The 19,567-nt window shown below is 30.2% G+C and overlaps 1 protein-coding gene and 1 long non-coding RNA gene across 4 annotated transcripts in view; one reads left to right on the forward strand and one right to left on the reverse strand.

The window, feature by feature from the left end:
• LOC114127792 (potassium voltage-gated channel protein Shab) overlaps window positions 1–19,567 on the reverse strand; it is a 51,494-nt gene that overhangs the window by 9,589 nt on the left and 22,338 nt on the right. For 2 of the 3 annotated variants that reach the window (XM_050202105.1, XM_050202107.1), the window contains exons 3-7: window positions 18,172–18,456; window positions 10,545–11,394; window positions 9,015–9,062; window positions 7,899–8,071; window positions 4,985–5,065 (exon numbers count right to left, since the gene is read on the reverse strand). In XM_050202105.1, the coding sequence (XP_050058062.1) occupies window positions 4,985–5,065; window positions 7,899–8,071; window positions 9,015–9,062; window positions 10,545–11,394; window positions 18,172–18,456 (1,437 nt within the window). The remainder of the gene's footprint in view (window positions 1–4,984; window positions 5,066–7,898; window positions 8,072–9,014; window positions 9,063–10,544; window positions 11,395–18,171; window positions 18,457–19,567) is intronic. The other variant, XM_050202106.1, reaches the window with a different exon arrangement.
• On the forward strand, window positions 2,210–2,764 carry LOC126550476 (uncharacterized). The gene is made up of 3 exons (XR_007604595.1): window positions 2,210–2,325; window positions 2,448–2,542; window positions 2,627–2,764. It is a non-coding gene; the product is annotated as an uncharacterized LOC126550476 (long non-coding RNA).

Raw genomic sequence — 19,567 nt, forward strand, 5'->3', positions numbered from 1 at the left:
TATTAAATAATAAGTGCAATCACTTATTATAATAATATAATATAATTTATTATAACATAGTATGCTTTATACTATAGACCCAAAGTATAATTTTCGTACCGAGCAATAGAATTTAGCAGACAAAAATTAACACTCTTTAGTGGATAAATTCAAATTGAATATAATAAGTACTATTAATTCATTTTTCAATAATAATTTGGAAAGGTGGTATGTATCTATAGTACCTACAATCTACATTAAATGCAATATAAGTATATTTACGTTTAAGTTTGGGCCATAATTCAATCGACTTTTATCGTTTAGTTAGGAGCCATGTTATGTCATGACATAAGTATTTATTTATATACAATATCATATAAATCAAATATAGATACCTACCCTACCAAATTATTCGAGTCAAACATGTTTATGAGCTATGAGTCATGACTCTTGTGCAGTATACCTATATTAATAATAGTACGGAGACACGACATCGATGTTACTCATACATTAATAAACTTTGAACTGTTTCATATAATATTTAAGTAATATATTAAATGGAATTACATATAGATTAATCATAATATTCATAATAAGACATATTCTGCGCAGAGTATAAAATTAATTTTTAATTAGAAAAACGATTAACGAAGAGCGCTCTGTTTTGGCGCCTCGGTGGCTGGTTCACCAAAACAACCCGAAAAATATGGAGTCATTGCACCCGAATAAAAAGCGGTGGACATCATGCGTCGCAGACTTATCGATTTAGTACCGTTAATTATTCAAGAACGATGACAAGATCTGTGGTGGTTACTATTCAGAGTGGCGATGGTGTGTGGTTCATGTACGAGAATTATACCAACGTAACATATTGACTATTGTTTATTATAATATACCTAAGTGTAACATTTTATTGTTTACAAATTTACAATTATTAATGTACCATGAGTGTATAATAGAAGTTCGCAAATCATTTTAAAAGCACTTGAAAAGTTGTGAGTATAATATTTAAAATTTACTGTACTGGGAAAAATATTTAAAATTTTTTAAAAAAGACAGTACAGTTTATGATGTTTGACGAAATCTCCCTTAGAAAAATCAAATATTTTAAACAAAAAGGTAAATATGCATTTTAAATAATTGTATATTAGTTTTAGAATTCAAGATATTTATATTGAACTAAAATGGATGTTTAACCAAAATCATTCTGGTATGTTACCATTATTAATGAATCTGGACATGTCATCGTTAAGGTTAAAGGTTGAACTGTGTCAATCAAGTTGATTTAAAAAAAAAACATATTTAAACATTGTAAACAATATTATTATACTAGGATAAGGATAGCCTTAGCAGCTTTTTATTGTATAACTACTAACCAAACTCTACAAAGAACAAAACGCGAGAATTAGGAGCATAAATTAACAAAAACTGAATTTTTTTATCATCGTCGCACTTAATATTCTAACCACTAAGATATATAATAATATTTGGTGTTGTATTCAAATTCGAAACTTTATTTATTAATGTTAGTATTTTTATTGGATTTATAAAATTGTTGTATCTACAGCTAATTGTTGTGGCAGTGAGTTGTATAGTACAGTTGCGTTATCGAATTTGTTATTTTAATATAGGTATGTAGATAGTACGTGATTTATTATTGTAACTGATTTAGTTCAATTTTTATAGTATGAATTAAAAATTAATAATACAGTTTTAAAGTACGATTTTTCTTCAAACATGATCCTATTGTTTGGGTTTGTATAGCATAGACATAATAATATAATATTATATAATATCATTGATATTTATATTATGTCTATAGTGTATAATTACTAACACGGTTGTTTATCTACAACCGTGATTACTAAATAAACATACAATTATAATATTATAAAATCTATGCTCTATGTCAACGGTTGGCAACTGGCGGATTGCGGTTCGTATTCGGACCGCGAAAAGCAAAAACTGGACCATCAAAATAATATCTCAATTAGATTGTGTAATTAATTTATCATAAAAATTTGAAAAAACGTCTGGGTTCGTCTGGGTTTCATTTATTTATTATTTTAATCTTTGGACTTGCCAACCCCTGTTCTATGTTGTTGTGTCATCATTTAAAATAACACGCAACGATGACGAAATGCAATACATTGTACAAAATCGATAATCGCAATCTCTGTGTTCAAAAATAATACTGTATTCTTATTAGCAAACGCGTGTTTTGTGTGTAACTTTAGGTACCTATTTTGCTTTATTAATTTTACAGACGTCAGCGTGATTTTTTTTTGTCCTCGCAAAAGTTAAAATATGAGTCAAAACGACGAAAACAGGAATCTTGTGCAAAACGTAATTTTACATTACACGTACATATTATAATTTTAGTATTATTAGCCATCGCAGTTCACGGATATGATTATTATCTAACATTGCATGCATTATAATACGTTATTTGTTTCCCGTTGATTTAGGTCAACAGGATGGGTAAGCGAAATGTTTTGCAGAGTCTACAACCGTGTTGTAAAGACAGGACAGTTCTAGTTGGTACCGGTATGTCTCAAAAAAGGTACGCAAACGTATTTTATTATATCGATAAAAAAACGGTGATCAATGATTTGGAGGTATTTTTTGTATTATTATTAATATTCAGGATTAGTGGAAATGTGATCAATAGATATCAGGTGTTCGACGTGTTCAAAGTTTTCGTTGAAGACAACAACGGAAATAGTGGATAATATTTTACATAGGTCTTCAACAAAGTATACAATGTATTTCTAACCAAAAATTCATCTCTCTCAAGACAAATACTACAATGTTATATTGTAGCATTGCACTACAATTAGTGCAATATAATATTAAAATAATTGTCTATATAATTTATCGCCATAATAATAGATTGTATGAAAAATTATGTGAAACGTATACAACAATCATGTTATTTACATAATTAAACGTAACCATCTACCACGAAATATGGTACCTAATATTTTTCATTAGTTTGATCCACGAGATGATAATATGACGTGTTATTAAATTTAATCTCTCTCACGCACGCCTGTGTCAGATTATATTTTTTATCTTAGTCCGTGATTTACATATTGCATCTACTGCTATCTACACAATGTAGATCATTGTCCAACTATGGCATCTACGCATAATCAGATAACTACGTTATCAGCTGTTTTAGTATAATAATAGATAATACTATATAACTGTTTCCCAACTGGAATTCCGTGTTATTCATAGTCAAATTGGTCATGGTTTAACAAAGGTTCTTTTTTTTTTTAGTATTCATAGACGATAAACTTTACTCAGACCATAGACTGAGTTTAACGATAAACCACCGATTTACAAACTAGAAAAACATCAATGTTATCTTATTATAATTTAATTTAATTTATTTATATTTAAAAAAATTGTGCACTTAATACTTAAGAAAAATGGATATTGTTAATTTATAAAATGTTAGACACAGAAGGAATTCAAGAAATTTGCATTTTAGACAACAGAAAATATAAGAAATTCGTAAAAAACTTATCAATAATGAATTTAGAAAAAAATATAGATTTTCGAAAGCAAAATATATCGTACACAAAATTTGTGACTTTTTACTTCGAGCAGTTAACAATCACGGAAAACCGATTTCGCTGAGCTTTCAATTTTTGATTGCACTATTTTATTTAGCTAGTGGACCATGGGCGCCCATAAGTAACATTTTAGGGGGGGTCAAAATAAAAAAATTCTCAAATGTAAGGTAATAAAGATAATAATAATATTATGTTAATATTTATTGAGCTACAAGTCTTAAATATTTTTGGTCCAGGGGGGATAAAGGGGGGTGCCTTATCTTGCCCCTTCCAATGGACGCCCATGTAGTGGATAAGTAATTATTTATTATGTTTATAGTAATAGTTCGTTAATGAATTTAAAACAAATTTTCTCAAGTACCTCAAGTATCTATATTATTATAATTTAAGGTTTAGGACGATAATGGAGATTTACATATGTTAGTCAACCGTTGATGTGTGAGACGACAAGTTTACGTATAAGGTACTAGCATCTTTAAAAAATGATTAGAAATATCTTATTTTTTTTTAGATTGGCAACAATCAGTAATAATAAGGACATTTGGAGAGCTCTAATGTTGTTTATAATAAAACTAAGATAATCCACAGTTTTTAAAAACTTAACCCAGCCCATTGACTATGTCGCCTATGAATAATACGTTATAAAACTCTAGTTTAACCAAGTCTAAGAATTAAACTAAGTTTTTTTTAACTTGGGTAAAACTTTAGTTTTTGACAATGACTACGAATAACATATTTTTAAAGGTTCCGCAATTCAATGCCTATAGGGTTCAATGAAGAATTTAGGAAATAATAGATGTTCAACATTTTCAATTTAAACTATGAACGAATGTTGTTTTTTTTTGTGACCAAAAAATGAAGATTTTACAAAATGTTTAAGTTCCTGAAAAGTTCCCGTGAATTATGTTGAGAAATACTGCTAAATAATATCATAATAGTTAAAATAATAATACTAAAACTTATAGCTATTCTGTTGTATTTTATATTCCACTTAAACCGTTGATCAAATGATAAACATTGAAAAGTGTTTATTTTGTATAAGAATGTACAAAAAAGGTATTAAAATGTTGTTAGTGAAAATAATTAGCTTTTCGGTAAATATTAGTTAAAAAACTAAAAAAATAAAAACCACGATTTTTTTTTATCTAACATTATTTTCTTTGTATTATATGCAAACATTGCAACTCTAAAAATGTGGAATTGTATTTATTTATATAAGCTATAACGCATGTATATATATCTAGTGTCTAATCGATACACTATAGTATGTAATCAAAACTAAGAATAGTTTTTATTAATTCTACTTGCAACTATATAAAAATATATATTATGATGTATGAAGTCTACTTTTGGTTAGACTTTTGATATTAGAAATAAAATTAATCACTAATATAACTTCATTTAAACAACTTTCATGGTACCTTTTGTCTACAAGAGCAACATTCGAACTCATTGAAATTTTCGTCTAATTTTTCGTTAAAACAACTCACGGTCATATTCCCCTAAAAGAAAAACAAAACAAAACAAAACAAACATTCATAAAAAAAAAGTCACGCAAAAACCAAACAAAAACTAAATAGATAATCTGCAGTAAGCGTAAAAAGGTTGTTTTCTTTGTATATTCAGAATCATATGACATCATTTTTCATTTTTTATGACTTCAAAGAATAAACATTTTAATTACATTTTTATTTTAATGAGCAAATTAAAACTCAGGATTACACTTATATAACCATCATATTGGTACATTATCATTTATTAGGGCAATAGAGAATAAATATTAAACAGAGTTTAGACAAATCACAGATCATATTCAAATTAATTCTAAGGTTACTCTTGTGTTTGCATCCCCATAGGTCTTTTTTGTTTAATAATTTATCAAAGAAAGATCCAATTTGTTGTTAAAATAATAATAAACAATACAGACTTTGAACTTAATGATTTGTTTAAGTTTGTTGATTTATTTTTGTGGTGTTTATCGTTTGAGCAATTATTCTATTCGAATGAACTATTCTATCCTTATTAAATAAATTTATGTATAAATATATGAATATTAAGTACATACTGAATTTTAACAACGCCCAATTTGCATATATTTTGATCACTATATTTATATTATTTTTAATGTTCAATGTATAAATTAAAGTAATATTTTAACAATTTTAATTATCATGAAATTTATATTATTTCCTTCTAATATAATATTAGGTGTATCAGCTCATAATTTTTTTTTATTATTATTTATGTTTTACTTTTTATTATAATAAAATATTTCTTTGCAAATATTTTTCCAGAACTTCATTCTGTTGATTAACGTAAGTATTTTTTTTAAATAAATATTCGTATATTAATTTATAAAATAATGTAATGAATCTATTTTTCAAAAAATAAGCACGAACGAATTTAATATATATTTATTGTTTATGTCTCTTTTTAGTATACTCAAAATATGGAAGTTGGTTTATCTATTATTTTTTATCGTAAAAATTAACGTGATAAATTGAAATTATTTTATTTTATTTTTGGATCATTTTAGATTATTAGAAATAATAATTTTAACCAATTACTATATACTCGCAAAAAGAGAAAAAAACAGAAGGTTACTTTATTTGGTGAATATTTTAATTCATATTATCTCAATTTTTAATAAATTTAGAACCGTTACTTGTAATGATTTAAAAATATATATCATGCGCCTTATTTAATTATTGAGGCATTGATTAATACCAATTGTTCATATTATAGTAATTAGTAATTATTATGGTATTCTATGTGGCATAAATATTAGAATATTGAATATTTTATTTTTACATAGGAAGATTATAATCAATATAATCAATTAAGCTTATTCTCTGCTTTCATTTACTATTTTACTTGTATTATATGATTAGGATTATTTAAGTTTAATCAAAATTATTTCTCAAAAAATTATTATTGTAAAACATTTTAGAAAATTTGTGTACAACCGCTGATTTATTAAGTAAGTTTTTTGATTTTTTCACATTTTGTTGAATTTTTGAAAAATTTACTGTTGAATCAATGATTAAAACTAATCAAAAAAAAAAAAATAATAATAATAATAATAAAGTTAAAACTGTTTTGGTCTGGATAAGCTGAAAATCTTCACCAAATTTTTGGTTATTCAATCGTAAACTTATTTAGTTTGCCCAACTAAAAATATAAATTAAACCAAAACAAATTAAACCATATCAAGATTCAAGATGTAAAATAAATAATTTAGTACCTACATAATAACTAAAAACCATACAAAGTCATACAAAATCATTTTATTTGGAAAATCTGATTTAGTTTTGCAAGTCATTGAAATATAATAATGTTTATAAAAGTACTCAAAGTGGAAACTAAAGAAAATATAAGCGATAGAAAATTATTACCAAAGTCATTGAGTTGTGTGGGTATAGAAATAAAATACAAAACTTAACGTGCGCAATTTATTGAAATATTGAGTTTTATAGAACAAATAGAAATTATTATCAGCTTATAAGTTATGAAAATATAAATAATCTAACGTTGTCAGTAAACCCAAAGGAATTCGAATGAAAAAAAAAATCGAGTTTAAATTAAACAGACAGTAAGCCACATCATAATCTTCCGAGTTAAGTGACTGTCATTTTCTTTTATCCTTAAATTGTAATCGTCTTACTTAAAAATTATTAAGTGCATTCAAGTGGATATCACGATAGGTACTCGTAAAGTTTGAACAGTGAAGCTATTGAAATTCTTAAATCCGGTCACACCGAATGCTAGGGTATAATTGCGGTTTCAAAAATCAGTAGTTTTTTGGAATGTGAGTACTGAAATATTTATTATTAATTATTTTGTATCGTAAAATCACGGGAAATGTTGAAATGGTACGCGAATGGTGCGAGTGTGGAAACAGAAAACTAAATGTGGCTGGTTTTCTATATTCCACAAACAAATTAGCTATGGTCATGAGATTTTATTTATTAAACGAGCAAAAATTTTTGTCTTAAATAGTGCGGCAACTTGAACGATTAGTAAGGAATTTTGCCGAAGCGTCAAATAGTTTGCAAATGTTATTTTGTTTTAAATTTAAATTTACTGTTCTATAAAAAGAGAAATTGTAATTCGTGAGTAAACAGAATTTCAAAAATATTTGATTTAATATTTCAGGTAGTGTGATATACTGATATGTAACATTACAGTAACAATTTTCTACTATTACGCTCAGCATAATATTTCGTTACGTTATAATAGTATCGAAATTTCAATTTCTAGTAGGTATAGTGGCTAAGTACACAACCGCAGGAACGCACTTGCAGTGGCGTACGATTTGTAGGAGCGTGTACTCACCGAGCTTTCGAAAGGTTTCCCAAACGAATTGGCATTTTGTTCCGGATTGTCGATGTCTAACAGTGTCTGGTGTTCCGGTTTGACGGTCGCGGCACCTCGCGCTGGTGTCGGGTTTAACGGAACTGTCTCGCTGCCGCTACTCGTCCCGTCGTACTGCGAATAATTGCTGTCCACTGTTTGAACACACACATTGCACATACAATATACATTTACATTCATGTATTTTTCCAAAACGATGGATTTCACGAGTGCATACTAGAGCAGTGCTATAAATTGTCAGACGTTTTAGTGTATTTTAAACGTTCAAACGTATGTTTTTTTTATTCGTTAAGGGACGCGATAGGTTTCTGGCTATAAAAAGTTTAAACTTCAATACGTTTAATGTAAGCATTTTTCTCTTCCTTTCCTCAACTTGAACACCACTTGTATATTATTCTATAGAATTTCTATTTGAGTTTGGGAGAAAGTTCTGAATAGGTTTTTTTATTAGTCGAAACGTGGTGAAAAAGTGTTCTAAGCTTTTACGCTAAGCGCACCGATACTTAAAAATTGACAAATTGTTTGACTAAAATATTGATGTTAAAAACGATATGTACATCGTGACGGTTTACGTACAGGCTTTGAAATCGTATTAAGAGTATAAACAACAAAAATCTATAGTGTATGTATAGCTTATACTATTTTTAATGACAATTACTTATGTATTTGGTTAATAGCGTCAGTGACTGGCGAATAATATTATTTTCTGTTTAACGTAATTTATCATTAAAATATATGAATTTTCACTGTTTATCTTTCTATATTGAATCAAAAAGTAAATAACGATATTCAAAAATTGAATTAATAATATAATAATATGCATAATTGTATCGTTGTTGTCTAATATATCGGATAGTAAAATCTAATATCTAGGTTATTCACCTAATCAAAATTTCGGAAAGTGAATACAGTTGTTTCTCGTGGTTAAAAATTTGATTATTTTGCGAAATACGAGAGATAAACGCATACCTATATAAAGTTAACGGTATTGATGAATATAATGAAATTGCTACTCTAAACAGCTGCGAAATCAACTATAAAATACTATAAGTACATATAAAAACAAAACGAACTTACCGTGTGATCTTAGCGAATTCTGCTTGGACAGCTTCGGGATGTCGCTCTCTGAAAATCAACTAGAGTTATTTACACGTGCTTCATATACGGCGCATATATATATATTTTTTCTTATACCGGTAATATAACATCATTAGTAATGATTGGTAATGATTCATTATCATTAATAGATTAATTTATTATAAATTTCAGTGCGTTTCCATACCATTATAATATTATATAATTCAGAAACAACAGCTTAGAGGGTGAATGTATTATATTATAATACTGTAAAAGATTAAAGTTCATCGAATTTAGTAGCTGATACTTATACAGAAATTTTATAAGAAGGCTCTTCATGTATACAATAACTATGAATGACAATAATATATTCAATACTGTGTACCAGTTGTAGTAATATGGCAATTGCGGAACAAGGATTGTGTGAGAGAGCGAAGGTAACCATATTATATGTCATATGACATATAAAATATAAATTATAGATTTAAAAATATATATAAACAGGATCATTAAAATTTTTTGTAGCAAGTTGCAAGACTGGTGTCGGTCAAAATATTATATATTATAAAATATATAATCTTACAAGATTCTCAAGGTTTGTAATGTATATTTCGATGATCCTGTATACGTACATACACACATGGTAGCCTGTTTTTCTACGTTTTATCATAGAATGGACATTTTAACATAACAAAATAATATGATGCATCTCATAGAAAACTAATTATTTTTCATTTTTTTTTCAGTATTGATCGTTAATTATATTTTTACCTTTTCAATCCAACTGTAACAGTTTTGATTTAAAATTTCAGAAAATAAAATATTTTCTAAGCTAGATTGATAAGAATCATCTGACACAACGACCAAGAGTTGATTGTTGTTTATATAAACTGTAACTTGCTCAGAATAGTGGAACAAAAAGTAAAGGAGTGTAATCACACCACTTTTTAGGAACTCAAAACGTTTATAAACAATGGATACGTTAAGCATGTAATTCAGAGACGTACAGAAAAATGAGGGTCGCTATCGAACGAAAGTGTACGAAGAAAAATCATCTCACTAAACGTATACAACCAACCAACAAGAAGCAGGGATGTATCGGAGCGTGTACTCATAACAATATTTATCAAGAAATGCGTATACGTAAAAATAAATATTGATTTTATAAATGTACGGTGAATGGTGAACAATGAACGTATATTATTTGTTTCACACTATATTTCTTCTTTTTAAATTCTGTTGTTTCCCGTAACACTACATCACCAATACACCACTCGAAAACCATACGATGTAATCATAAATAAAGCTGATGTTTAAATATTTATAGTGGATAAAAATAATTTTGAGCTCACTAGGCAGTAAACAACAAAATATATATTTTTTACTTATTTCCCAATAATTTTTTTTAGAAAAATATGGCGCACACAATACATTCAATGTTTTACCAATACATCCCTGACAAGGAGTGATAAGTGATAACAATAGGAATATCGACGATAGCGGCAGCAAGTAGCAGCGACGTAGACTTACCGTTGTCGACGATCACATCGATCAGGTCCATGCTCTTTGCAAACGCGTCCCGGAGATTGACGTGGTGGAAGGACACGATACTTCCTTCGCGCTTGGCGCGTTCCAATGCTTCACGCCGTTTGAGCGCCTTCTCCCGTCGCATTTGGTTTTTATAGAACTCGGCAAAATTGTTGACGATAATCGGAATGGGCAGCGCAATGACCAGCACGCCGCAGATACAACAGACGCCGCCGATGACCTTTCCCAGTGCCGTGGTCGGGTAAATGTCGCCGTAACCGACGGTGGTCATGGTGATGCCGGCCCACCAGAACGTCTCGGGTATGGACAGGAATTTGGTGTTGGGTTCTTCCTTTTCGGCGAAGTACGCCAGACTGGAGAATATTAACACGCCCATGGCCAGGAACAACATGAGCAGGCCCAGCTCTTTGTACGAGTTGCGCAACGTGAACCCGAGACTCTGCAGACCGGTGGAGTGACGGGCCAGCTTGAGTATACGAAGTATACGCATGATTCGGAATATCTGTATGACGCGGCGGACGTCGTCGAACTGGTGAGTGTCCGTCTTGTCCGTCTCGGCCACCAATATCAGAGACACGAAGTACGGCAGTATGGCTAGAAGATCGATAACGTTCAGGCCTCCTTTGAAAAACTTCCACTTGTTGGGCGACGCGCTGAACCGGAGCAGGTATTCGAGCGTGAACCACGTGATACACACCAGCTCGACCATGGCGAAAACAGGATTGTCTTGGATCACACCCTTCGTCGTTTCCACTTGCAGTGATGGTATTGTGTTCAGCGTCAGAGCCACCGTCGACATAATGATGAACAGTATCGATATCACGGCTATCACCTGCAGGTTCACATACAAACAACCGCGTGCGGCTCCGGTCAGACTTCCGTTCACGAAAATAAGTATTAAATTTGTTGTTTCGGTTTCGTCCTAACGATATTGCTTTAAACGTTCACGGTTTTATCGACCACTGCAAAGGCTGCTATCGTCCAACGGATGAACTCATTTTCGATCAAAACCGTACCCTTTCCCTTTTATCTAAATTTTAAAAAGTCCGATTCCCTACAACCAAAATCGTAGCCTTCCTTTTTCGACCAAACCAAAAAGGAAAGGTATGTTTTTGGTTAAAAGTAGAATCGACCTTTTTAAACTTGGTCGAAAAGTGAATCGGCCAAAAAGGAAAGAATACGACTTTAGTAAAAAACGGTTACCACATACAACAGAGCGATGCGCGTCGGTTTAGGTCGTCAAGTCATATTGTCTACCTATCTATATCTACATTTTTGCACGTATACGTATATTGTGAGGTATGTATGTGGCGAATAGTTTAGAAACTCAAACAACCGTACATCCCGTTTTTGCATTTGTTTGAACACCGCTACGATTTAACATTTTTTGAGTACCTACACATGTGGTTATTATAAATATTGTATTTTCAAACAATATTTTGTGACAATTAAGAACATATTGGAATATTACGAAGAGACAATTTTTTTCGAATAGGTATTTCTATTATTTTTAAGTTAATAGTAAATGATCTATCGTAAACGATTGACATAATTTGGAGTTACCTATTCTATTTATAGGAGAATGCTAGATGAAAAAGTTCGTATCGTCACTGTCCTTATAAAATTCGAAAAAAGTAGAGCTTTTAAAAATGTGGACTTTAAGAATCTACAGTGGGATAGTTTCGGAGAGAGTAGATAATTCAATTCGAATCGATCATACATTTTTTTCACTCTTTATACGCCACGCCGATTATGTCTGGTACAGACACATTTTTTCTCTCGACGTCCCCTATTCTAACCTTCTCAATCTCGGGATTACGAAATTCCGGCTACATCCTGCCACAAAACCACTACCACTACCTAAACCAAAATAGAAAGAAATGATGCTCTATTTGCGTTAACATGAAGGTCTTATAAAGGTATAAAATTTACGTTACATCGGTGTGTGTGTGTGTGTGTGTGTGTGTATATCGCGTTAGTATAACATAATAATATATTATATAATATGGTTTATTGCATCCTTCCGTCTATACCTTTCGTGAGGTTCGCGTGCCACTGTGGCGTTATCGAGCTCCAGTAGGTATACGCGGGATCGATAACGACGATAACGATAGTAATAGTAGTAATAATAATAAGCAACCCTCTGTTTCGTGTAAATACATATTATATGTAGGTTTGCGGTATGAAGTGCGTGCGCGCCGTGTGCCACCCATACAGTTCACACTGGTCAGTATTCAACGAACGGTTTGCGATTCGTTTGATTTTAATTAAAACTAATTTACCTATACGTGCACAATAGTACATACACAGTACACACACACACACACACACACACACACATACACATACACACACTTACACATATATCATATATTATGTACCTATATAGTTTTCGGGTGGATCGCCTATCGGTGTGCTTATAAAATATATATACACTATAAAATATATATAGTCCGTGTATTATCGTATGATATAACCCCGCGGGTGCGACGACTCTCGCGCCTGTCATGGTTCGATTTGAGGATTCGTGTTTCGCTGTAATATAATATAATACTGCACGATGTCACCTATATATTATACTATTTAATGTGTATAAATATATATTATAATATACATTGTACACTGTACACAATATATAATATAATATAGATAAACGTATTACTATTATTATTATTATTTTGTTTTTAATTATTGTCTAACAATAGTATGTACGCACGCACCACGGACTCGTATTGTTCGTCGCACGAAAATACGCCGATTGTAGAGTGGAAATCGGATTTGTATTTTATACGTCTGTATCGTTGAAAATTTGCACGCATATATAATATATTATTATGACAAAGATTTGATCAAATTATTTTTTATTCTCAATCAAAAACCTTGACGTTTTGAAAAAATAACGGCATACTTTTGATAAATTATATTATTAGTGTATGATATCGCGAAGAAAAACTGTATCAATTTAAGATATTTTTGTCGAATAATTTACTATGCTTAAAAAAAATTGAGAAAAAATGTTGAGATGTTCTAAAAATGGAATTACTAACATTCACGAGGTACCAACTCTAAGCTTTTATTTTTATTGAAATCGAGGTACTTAGGGCCTCAGTAGTAATACATTTTTTTTCCATAGTATCGTTTAACAATATTTCTTTTAGTTTGAAATTCTTATTTAGTATAGGTACTATAACTTAGTATTATTTACATAATAGCTTTAAATTAATTGTTTACATAACATTAAAGCGCAGTGCAATAAATACATAATGTAATACGTGCTTCTGAAGAAGTATAAGCGATTTCGATGGAAAGCAGCAGCATTTAAAATAAATTAACGTAGACCAGTATTAAACTGTTTATTTTAGTTATAACTGAAAACGAAGGTCCTTGTTAGCTTTATAACCATAAAAACAAAGTGAAACATTTATGGAGTATTTAAAACTTTATTTTTTTTTAAATGATGGTTATGAAGTATAGTTTGTGATCTATTTTTATATTTTATAAGTATGTATAATGGAGATTGGTTTTCGCATACTTCCAAATTTTAAGTCTCAAGTGTAATATTGGGCTAAAATACTAAATGCGGCTACTATATAAATAATTATAAAATTTATGGAGTAGAAAAGTATTTCGTTAGCACATGAATAGTTTAATAATACATTAACATTTAGTAAGTAATTCTAGTCATATGATTTTTATATATACGAATTACTTTTAAAATGAAATAATTTAAAAACAATTTTTTTAAATAGGTAACGCACATAAAATTATCTTAAATCAAACAGATCGTTGTATTATATATCTATTACCTGAGGGCTGAGACTTACAATTTTATAAGTACAAAAACCAATTATACTTTATATAATACTCGTACGCATAATACTAGTTGGAGGTTGTACATTTTAATGTGGTCCTTTAATTGTAACATCGTTAACCATGGCAATAATTTTTATGATACCAAATAAATGAAGAAAATACATAAAGATTATCATTAAATGTAATTACTTTTGTGTTGTTATCATTCTTGTCCAAAAGTAAAGCCAGAATGATATAATTAAAATTAAAAAGCACCATAAGACTGCAGTCATTGAAAGTATCGACAGAATATTATTTTTATAATTTGCATATTCTTAAATTTTATTATAATATGTAATAACTTACTGGTTTAATTATTTATGCAAACAATTTTTTGTTTTAATCAACCGACCATTGCGGTGTTTTTATTTATTTTAACTCCCGTTTCCCTTAGCTTGTCAATAAATATATAATATTACACTCACATCTCATCAGTAAAATTATGGTGGAGGATGCTGTGTTGGCTGCGCAATCGGTCATGTTCTTAACGCTCACGGAATTCTTCTATATTATAATATAAGGTAATATTGTTTTGTCTCTATTTAACAAAATATATATAATTTGTATATAAAATTTGTGATCAGAAGAAGCCATTTTTTGTTGTTAATTTTAATAATATGCCGAATAATTATCCAACTATCAAATGGTATAAAAATAAGAATGTCATGTAAATCATTTTGCTGAAATTTATTATTTTAATTTAAAAATTAGTTATAACTTATAACTATGTAAGACAAAAGGGTTTTAAAATTCTCATAACCAACTGTAAGATATAAATATCAATTAAAGCCCATATGAGATACCCCCGGTAATTAATATCCTTACCTTTAATTTTTACGCCGGCAGGTGAATTGGCTCTGATATTAAAATTAAAGCGACAAAATAAATTCTGCTGAGCACAAGTTAGGTGGGTATGCTATGCGTTTGTAAGACGGAAATAACGATCTATATCGCCTTAATAAATAAACCGTTTGAAAAGCTATTCGATGTTATTTCTATTTATTATTATTGATATTGGTCAACGATATTACAATACATAGCAAACACAATTGGAACGTGTGAGTTTAAGAAAAATACAGTTACATAGTTGTCGGTAATCGTATAAATAATAATATGTTATGTTTATAGTTAATATATATTATATTTATATATATATATATATTGTTTGTGTATACACACACACACACACGCGTTTATATTTGTTAAAACCAAGCAAAATCCACATAGAAAGCCACAGTGTTGCCAATAAAACCAAAAATCAAACGCCATAAAACCATTCGCACACAATATACGTATAATATATAATTTATGTATTATATAGATAGCCATGTACATAGTTGTCTTATACTATTGCAGTAAAGTTATTAAAATTGTTTAATTCGTCAGAATGTGAACGTTAGTTAGTTCGGGCCAAGTTCCGGGGCCGGGAAGTCAGTCTCGTTCACTGGACGGCTGTCTCGGCGCCGGCGCATGACCCGAAACGTCCGTTGTCAAAAAAAATGTTCGTGTTCGGGGTCAAACGGAGCCGACTGTCGATTTCTGTGACGAACAGGTTCATTGCGCAAAACACATTCCACACACGCGTATAATATTTTTAGCCGTGTTTTTTTTTTTTTTTTTGTAATTATTTGCCGAGTTCTATGCGTATTAAAATAATTTTGAATGTCGCAGCCGCCTTTAGGAGAAAACTGCAGCGTATATATGATGCTTTGATAGTACACACACGGCCAGTGTATATAAAAAAACAAAAAAAATTTTGTTTCGTACATAAAATAAGCCTCGTGCAACAACAATTCCCTGTTAACACACTCGAAAAGGAACGAAAACAATAGTAATAATAACAATAATAACAATAAAAAAAAAAAAACCATTAAACGTATATCAAATAAAATATAATATGATAGAAAAAAAAAAATGAAAATCGTCTTTCCGCTGCCAATTTTTATAATAAAATCTACAATTATTCTCGTCGGAATAACTAATGTGTGAGTATAAGTTAACTGTTTATAAAAAGTAAAATCCTTTCATTCTTCCCGAGAGCCTTTATATGCGATCTCGTAACAATTTGGGAGAACAACTATGGAAAACGATACCTGTGTTATGACGAGTCATAACTCGTACACCCTGAATAATAACGCCCACGAGTCGATTCTGTCGATTTCATTGCAGAGAGACGATTTTCCTGATGTTTGCATGATAAATATTATATATCGTATATTATCCGGTAAGTACACTACTCGTCCACTGAATGTGTCATCTACTTTATGTCGAGCACCTATATATTATGTCATTTGAGTATAGTCAGATAATATTACTGTCAATAGTGTCTACAGTTTTTATTTTTATCATATTCGTTGTTATTTTATACTAGATGGAAATGTTTATACTAAAATAAAATGCGTATTCGTGGACGGAAAAATAGAAAATAATTGCAACCAAAGAGATTATGTAGGTGTAGCTTTTGTAAAATTATATATTTATGTTGTTCGCGATGCCCAATTGCTCAATTAATTTGCAGACTTAACACCCGTAATAGTGGACAACTCGTTGGCTTGTGCAAAATAAATGAGTTATAAACATAGATTGGTTGACTGAACATGTAAGTCGAAGACGTTTATAGCATAAAAATCTCAAGAAACGCACATAACCAGTGTGCAGTGTGTCTTTTACTGTATATACTCGTATAGTTTCTGAACATTTATGTAAAATATAGCCTATAGGCAATTCTTTTAATCGTATTTAATGTTTGTTAAAATTATTTAAAGTGATATCTTGTTAATTGATAATATAACACAATAGGCAGAGATCTGGGCCCACACAAGTAATTTATCGAGGCAAAAACTCCATCAAAAATAAAAAAAAAAAATACCTATTTCACGTGTTTAAATTAAAATTACATAAAATTATCATTTACACACAATATTATTTTAACATTTATTGACAAATGTCTTTAAAATTATTGGAAATGAAACATTAAACACGTATACAAAAATAATATTGTTAGACCCAATAGGTATTTATGAAACTTATTACATAAATCGATAATTTCTATATGTGATGAATTTGTTGGTGAAAGGACTTTTTTTTCGGGTTTTGTTAAATTTTAAATGAATTGTTCAAACATTCAACTTTAGATGTTGGTTCTAAACTTTAAATATTTAAAAAAAATTACAATTGATATTCTATAACTTTAAATTCGTAAATTACAACTTTTAATTAATTTTAATATTAACTATGCCATGCATGTTTTAAAGTAGACGGTAGTTTAAAAAATATAACGTTCTATAGTTTTGTAAAATATATTATTTATTCTGTTCAGTTTAGTCGGGTTCGTTGACGTAACAAAAAGTTCTATAAAAAAAGTAAAATTTTATAGCGATAAGACAGATGAGAGTTTAGGGTTGAGGTCTCTACGGATCTGTTTGTTATCAAATATTTAAGTTCCACCCTTCTAAAAATAAATATTTTACAGTATCTCTGCATTGTATGTTTAACACGTTTCGGGGCGAGTATCGTGTACTAATAACCCGGTCGTACGTATATATAATATAATCACGACATAAATCACGATATAGCTGCGACGTCCAAAAACGGTTCGCGGTCAAAGAAAATATCGCAAAAACAAAAAATGCGTGGTTATGATGACTGCCGTCATCTGCACTCGCTGTGCCGCGGCATGCGGGCCCCGATGCAGCGTCCGCGTCGGCGGTGGCGGGGACTTACCCGGCGTGTAATGACGACGACGACGATGACTTACCCTTGCCGCGATGCTGGTGGTGGGCTTCTCGAGCAGGTCCCACAGCATCTTCTGATAGTGAGCGCACTTCCCCTCGCCGAACTCTTCCTCGTCACGCTGCCGCAGAGACTCGGCCTCCTTCCGCATCTCCTCGTGCACGTGCTCCTTACGCTGGTGGTACTTGTGCTGGCAACACGACTCCAAGTACAGCTCGTCGACGCCCCAGTACTCCAGATCGTCGCTGAACGCCAGCACGCACATCTCGTCGACCAGATGCAACTTGCCGGTCCTGTAGAAGTTTAACACCTGTGGCACACCGGAAATGCGCATTATAACTTTTGTCTGTTTGTCTTATTATAGATTTATTTATTTATATAGAATATATTTATCCTATATATATATATATATACTCGTATATATATGTATAGGACGAGATGATTACGAGAAATGTCGGAATTAAAAAGTTTATTAATAGTTACAATCCTCAGTAAAACAATTTCTTAAATAATGCTCAAAACATATTATTTTCATTTCGATTTTCTGTCAAACAATTTCGTCCATCTGTTTGCATTCCACAAACCACTACCTATTTTCGCTTTTAAATTTTCTATCACTTATTTTCCATGTCATGTTCAATTCTCAATATTGATGGTAGTAGTTGCATTGTTTTTACCCTAGTTGTCAATTGGTATTTTTATATATTATTTATTAAATCACTTATACCTAAGTGTTTTTCGTTCTACAATATGGTTATTTTTATTTCCGGAAACTCACATAATGTTATTAACTATCATCCCGTTTATTTCCATTACGATTTATTTATATTGTCTAAAAAACTGGAATTATCGTACTAAATTCCATTTACCCAGTTCTCAACCATATTTTATTCGTTGACTAACATATTAGTTTCATCCTGGTTAACCTAAATTTTCTGGAAAAATAACTAAACGTCAACTCAATTTAATAGTAATTATTGAAAAGTATTTGATAGATTAGATTATTTCCTTTTGATTCAAATAATTTACTTCATTGATTTAGATAATCCTTTACTTTATTAGTTACGATCGTATTTTGTTATTTGGTTCATTTATTTTGTTATACTTGGTTAGTTTCTATAAGGAGTTAGACCCTAATATTAATCGAATGTGAATAACAAACTAAAAAAATATAGAAAGTTGTTTTTATTATTGACAATATTAACAATGATTCAACGTTTTAAATATATTGAACAAGTTTTTGAAAAAATATAACAGTGTTAATAGTATAAAATGTTTACTATACAAAATATATGTTTTTATTGTGTGTTTATTATCAATACACAAAATAAATTGTAGACTAGTTAGAAATCGGATAAAATCAATCTCTGAAGTATACTTGAGCAGTTTAAAAACAAAAATAATAATATAATAGTTTGTTC

Source organism: Aphis gossypii, chromosome 2 (assembly GCF_020184175.1).
Source record: "Aphis gossypii isolate Hap1 chromosome 2, ASM2018417v2, whole genome shotgun sequence".
Taxonomy (NCBI): domain Eukaryota; kingdom Metazoa; phylum Arthropoda; class Insecta; order Hemiptera; family Aphididae; genus Aphis; species Aphis gossypii.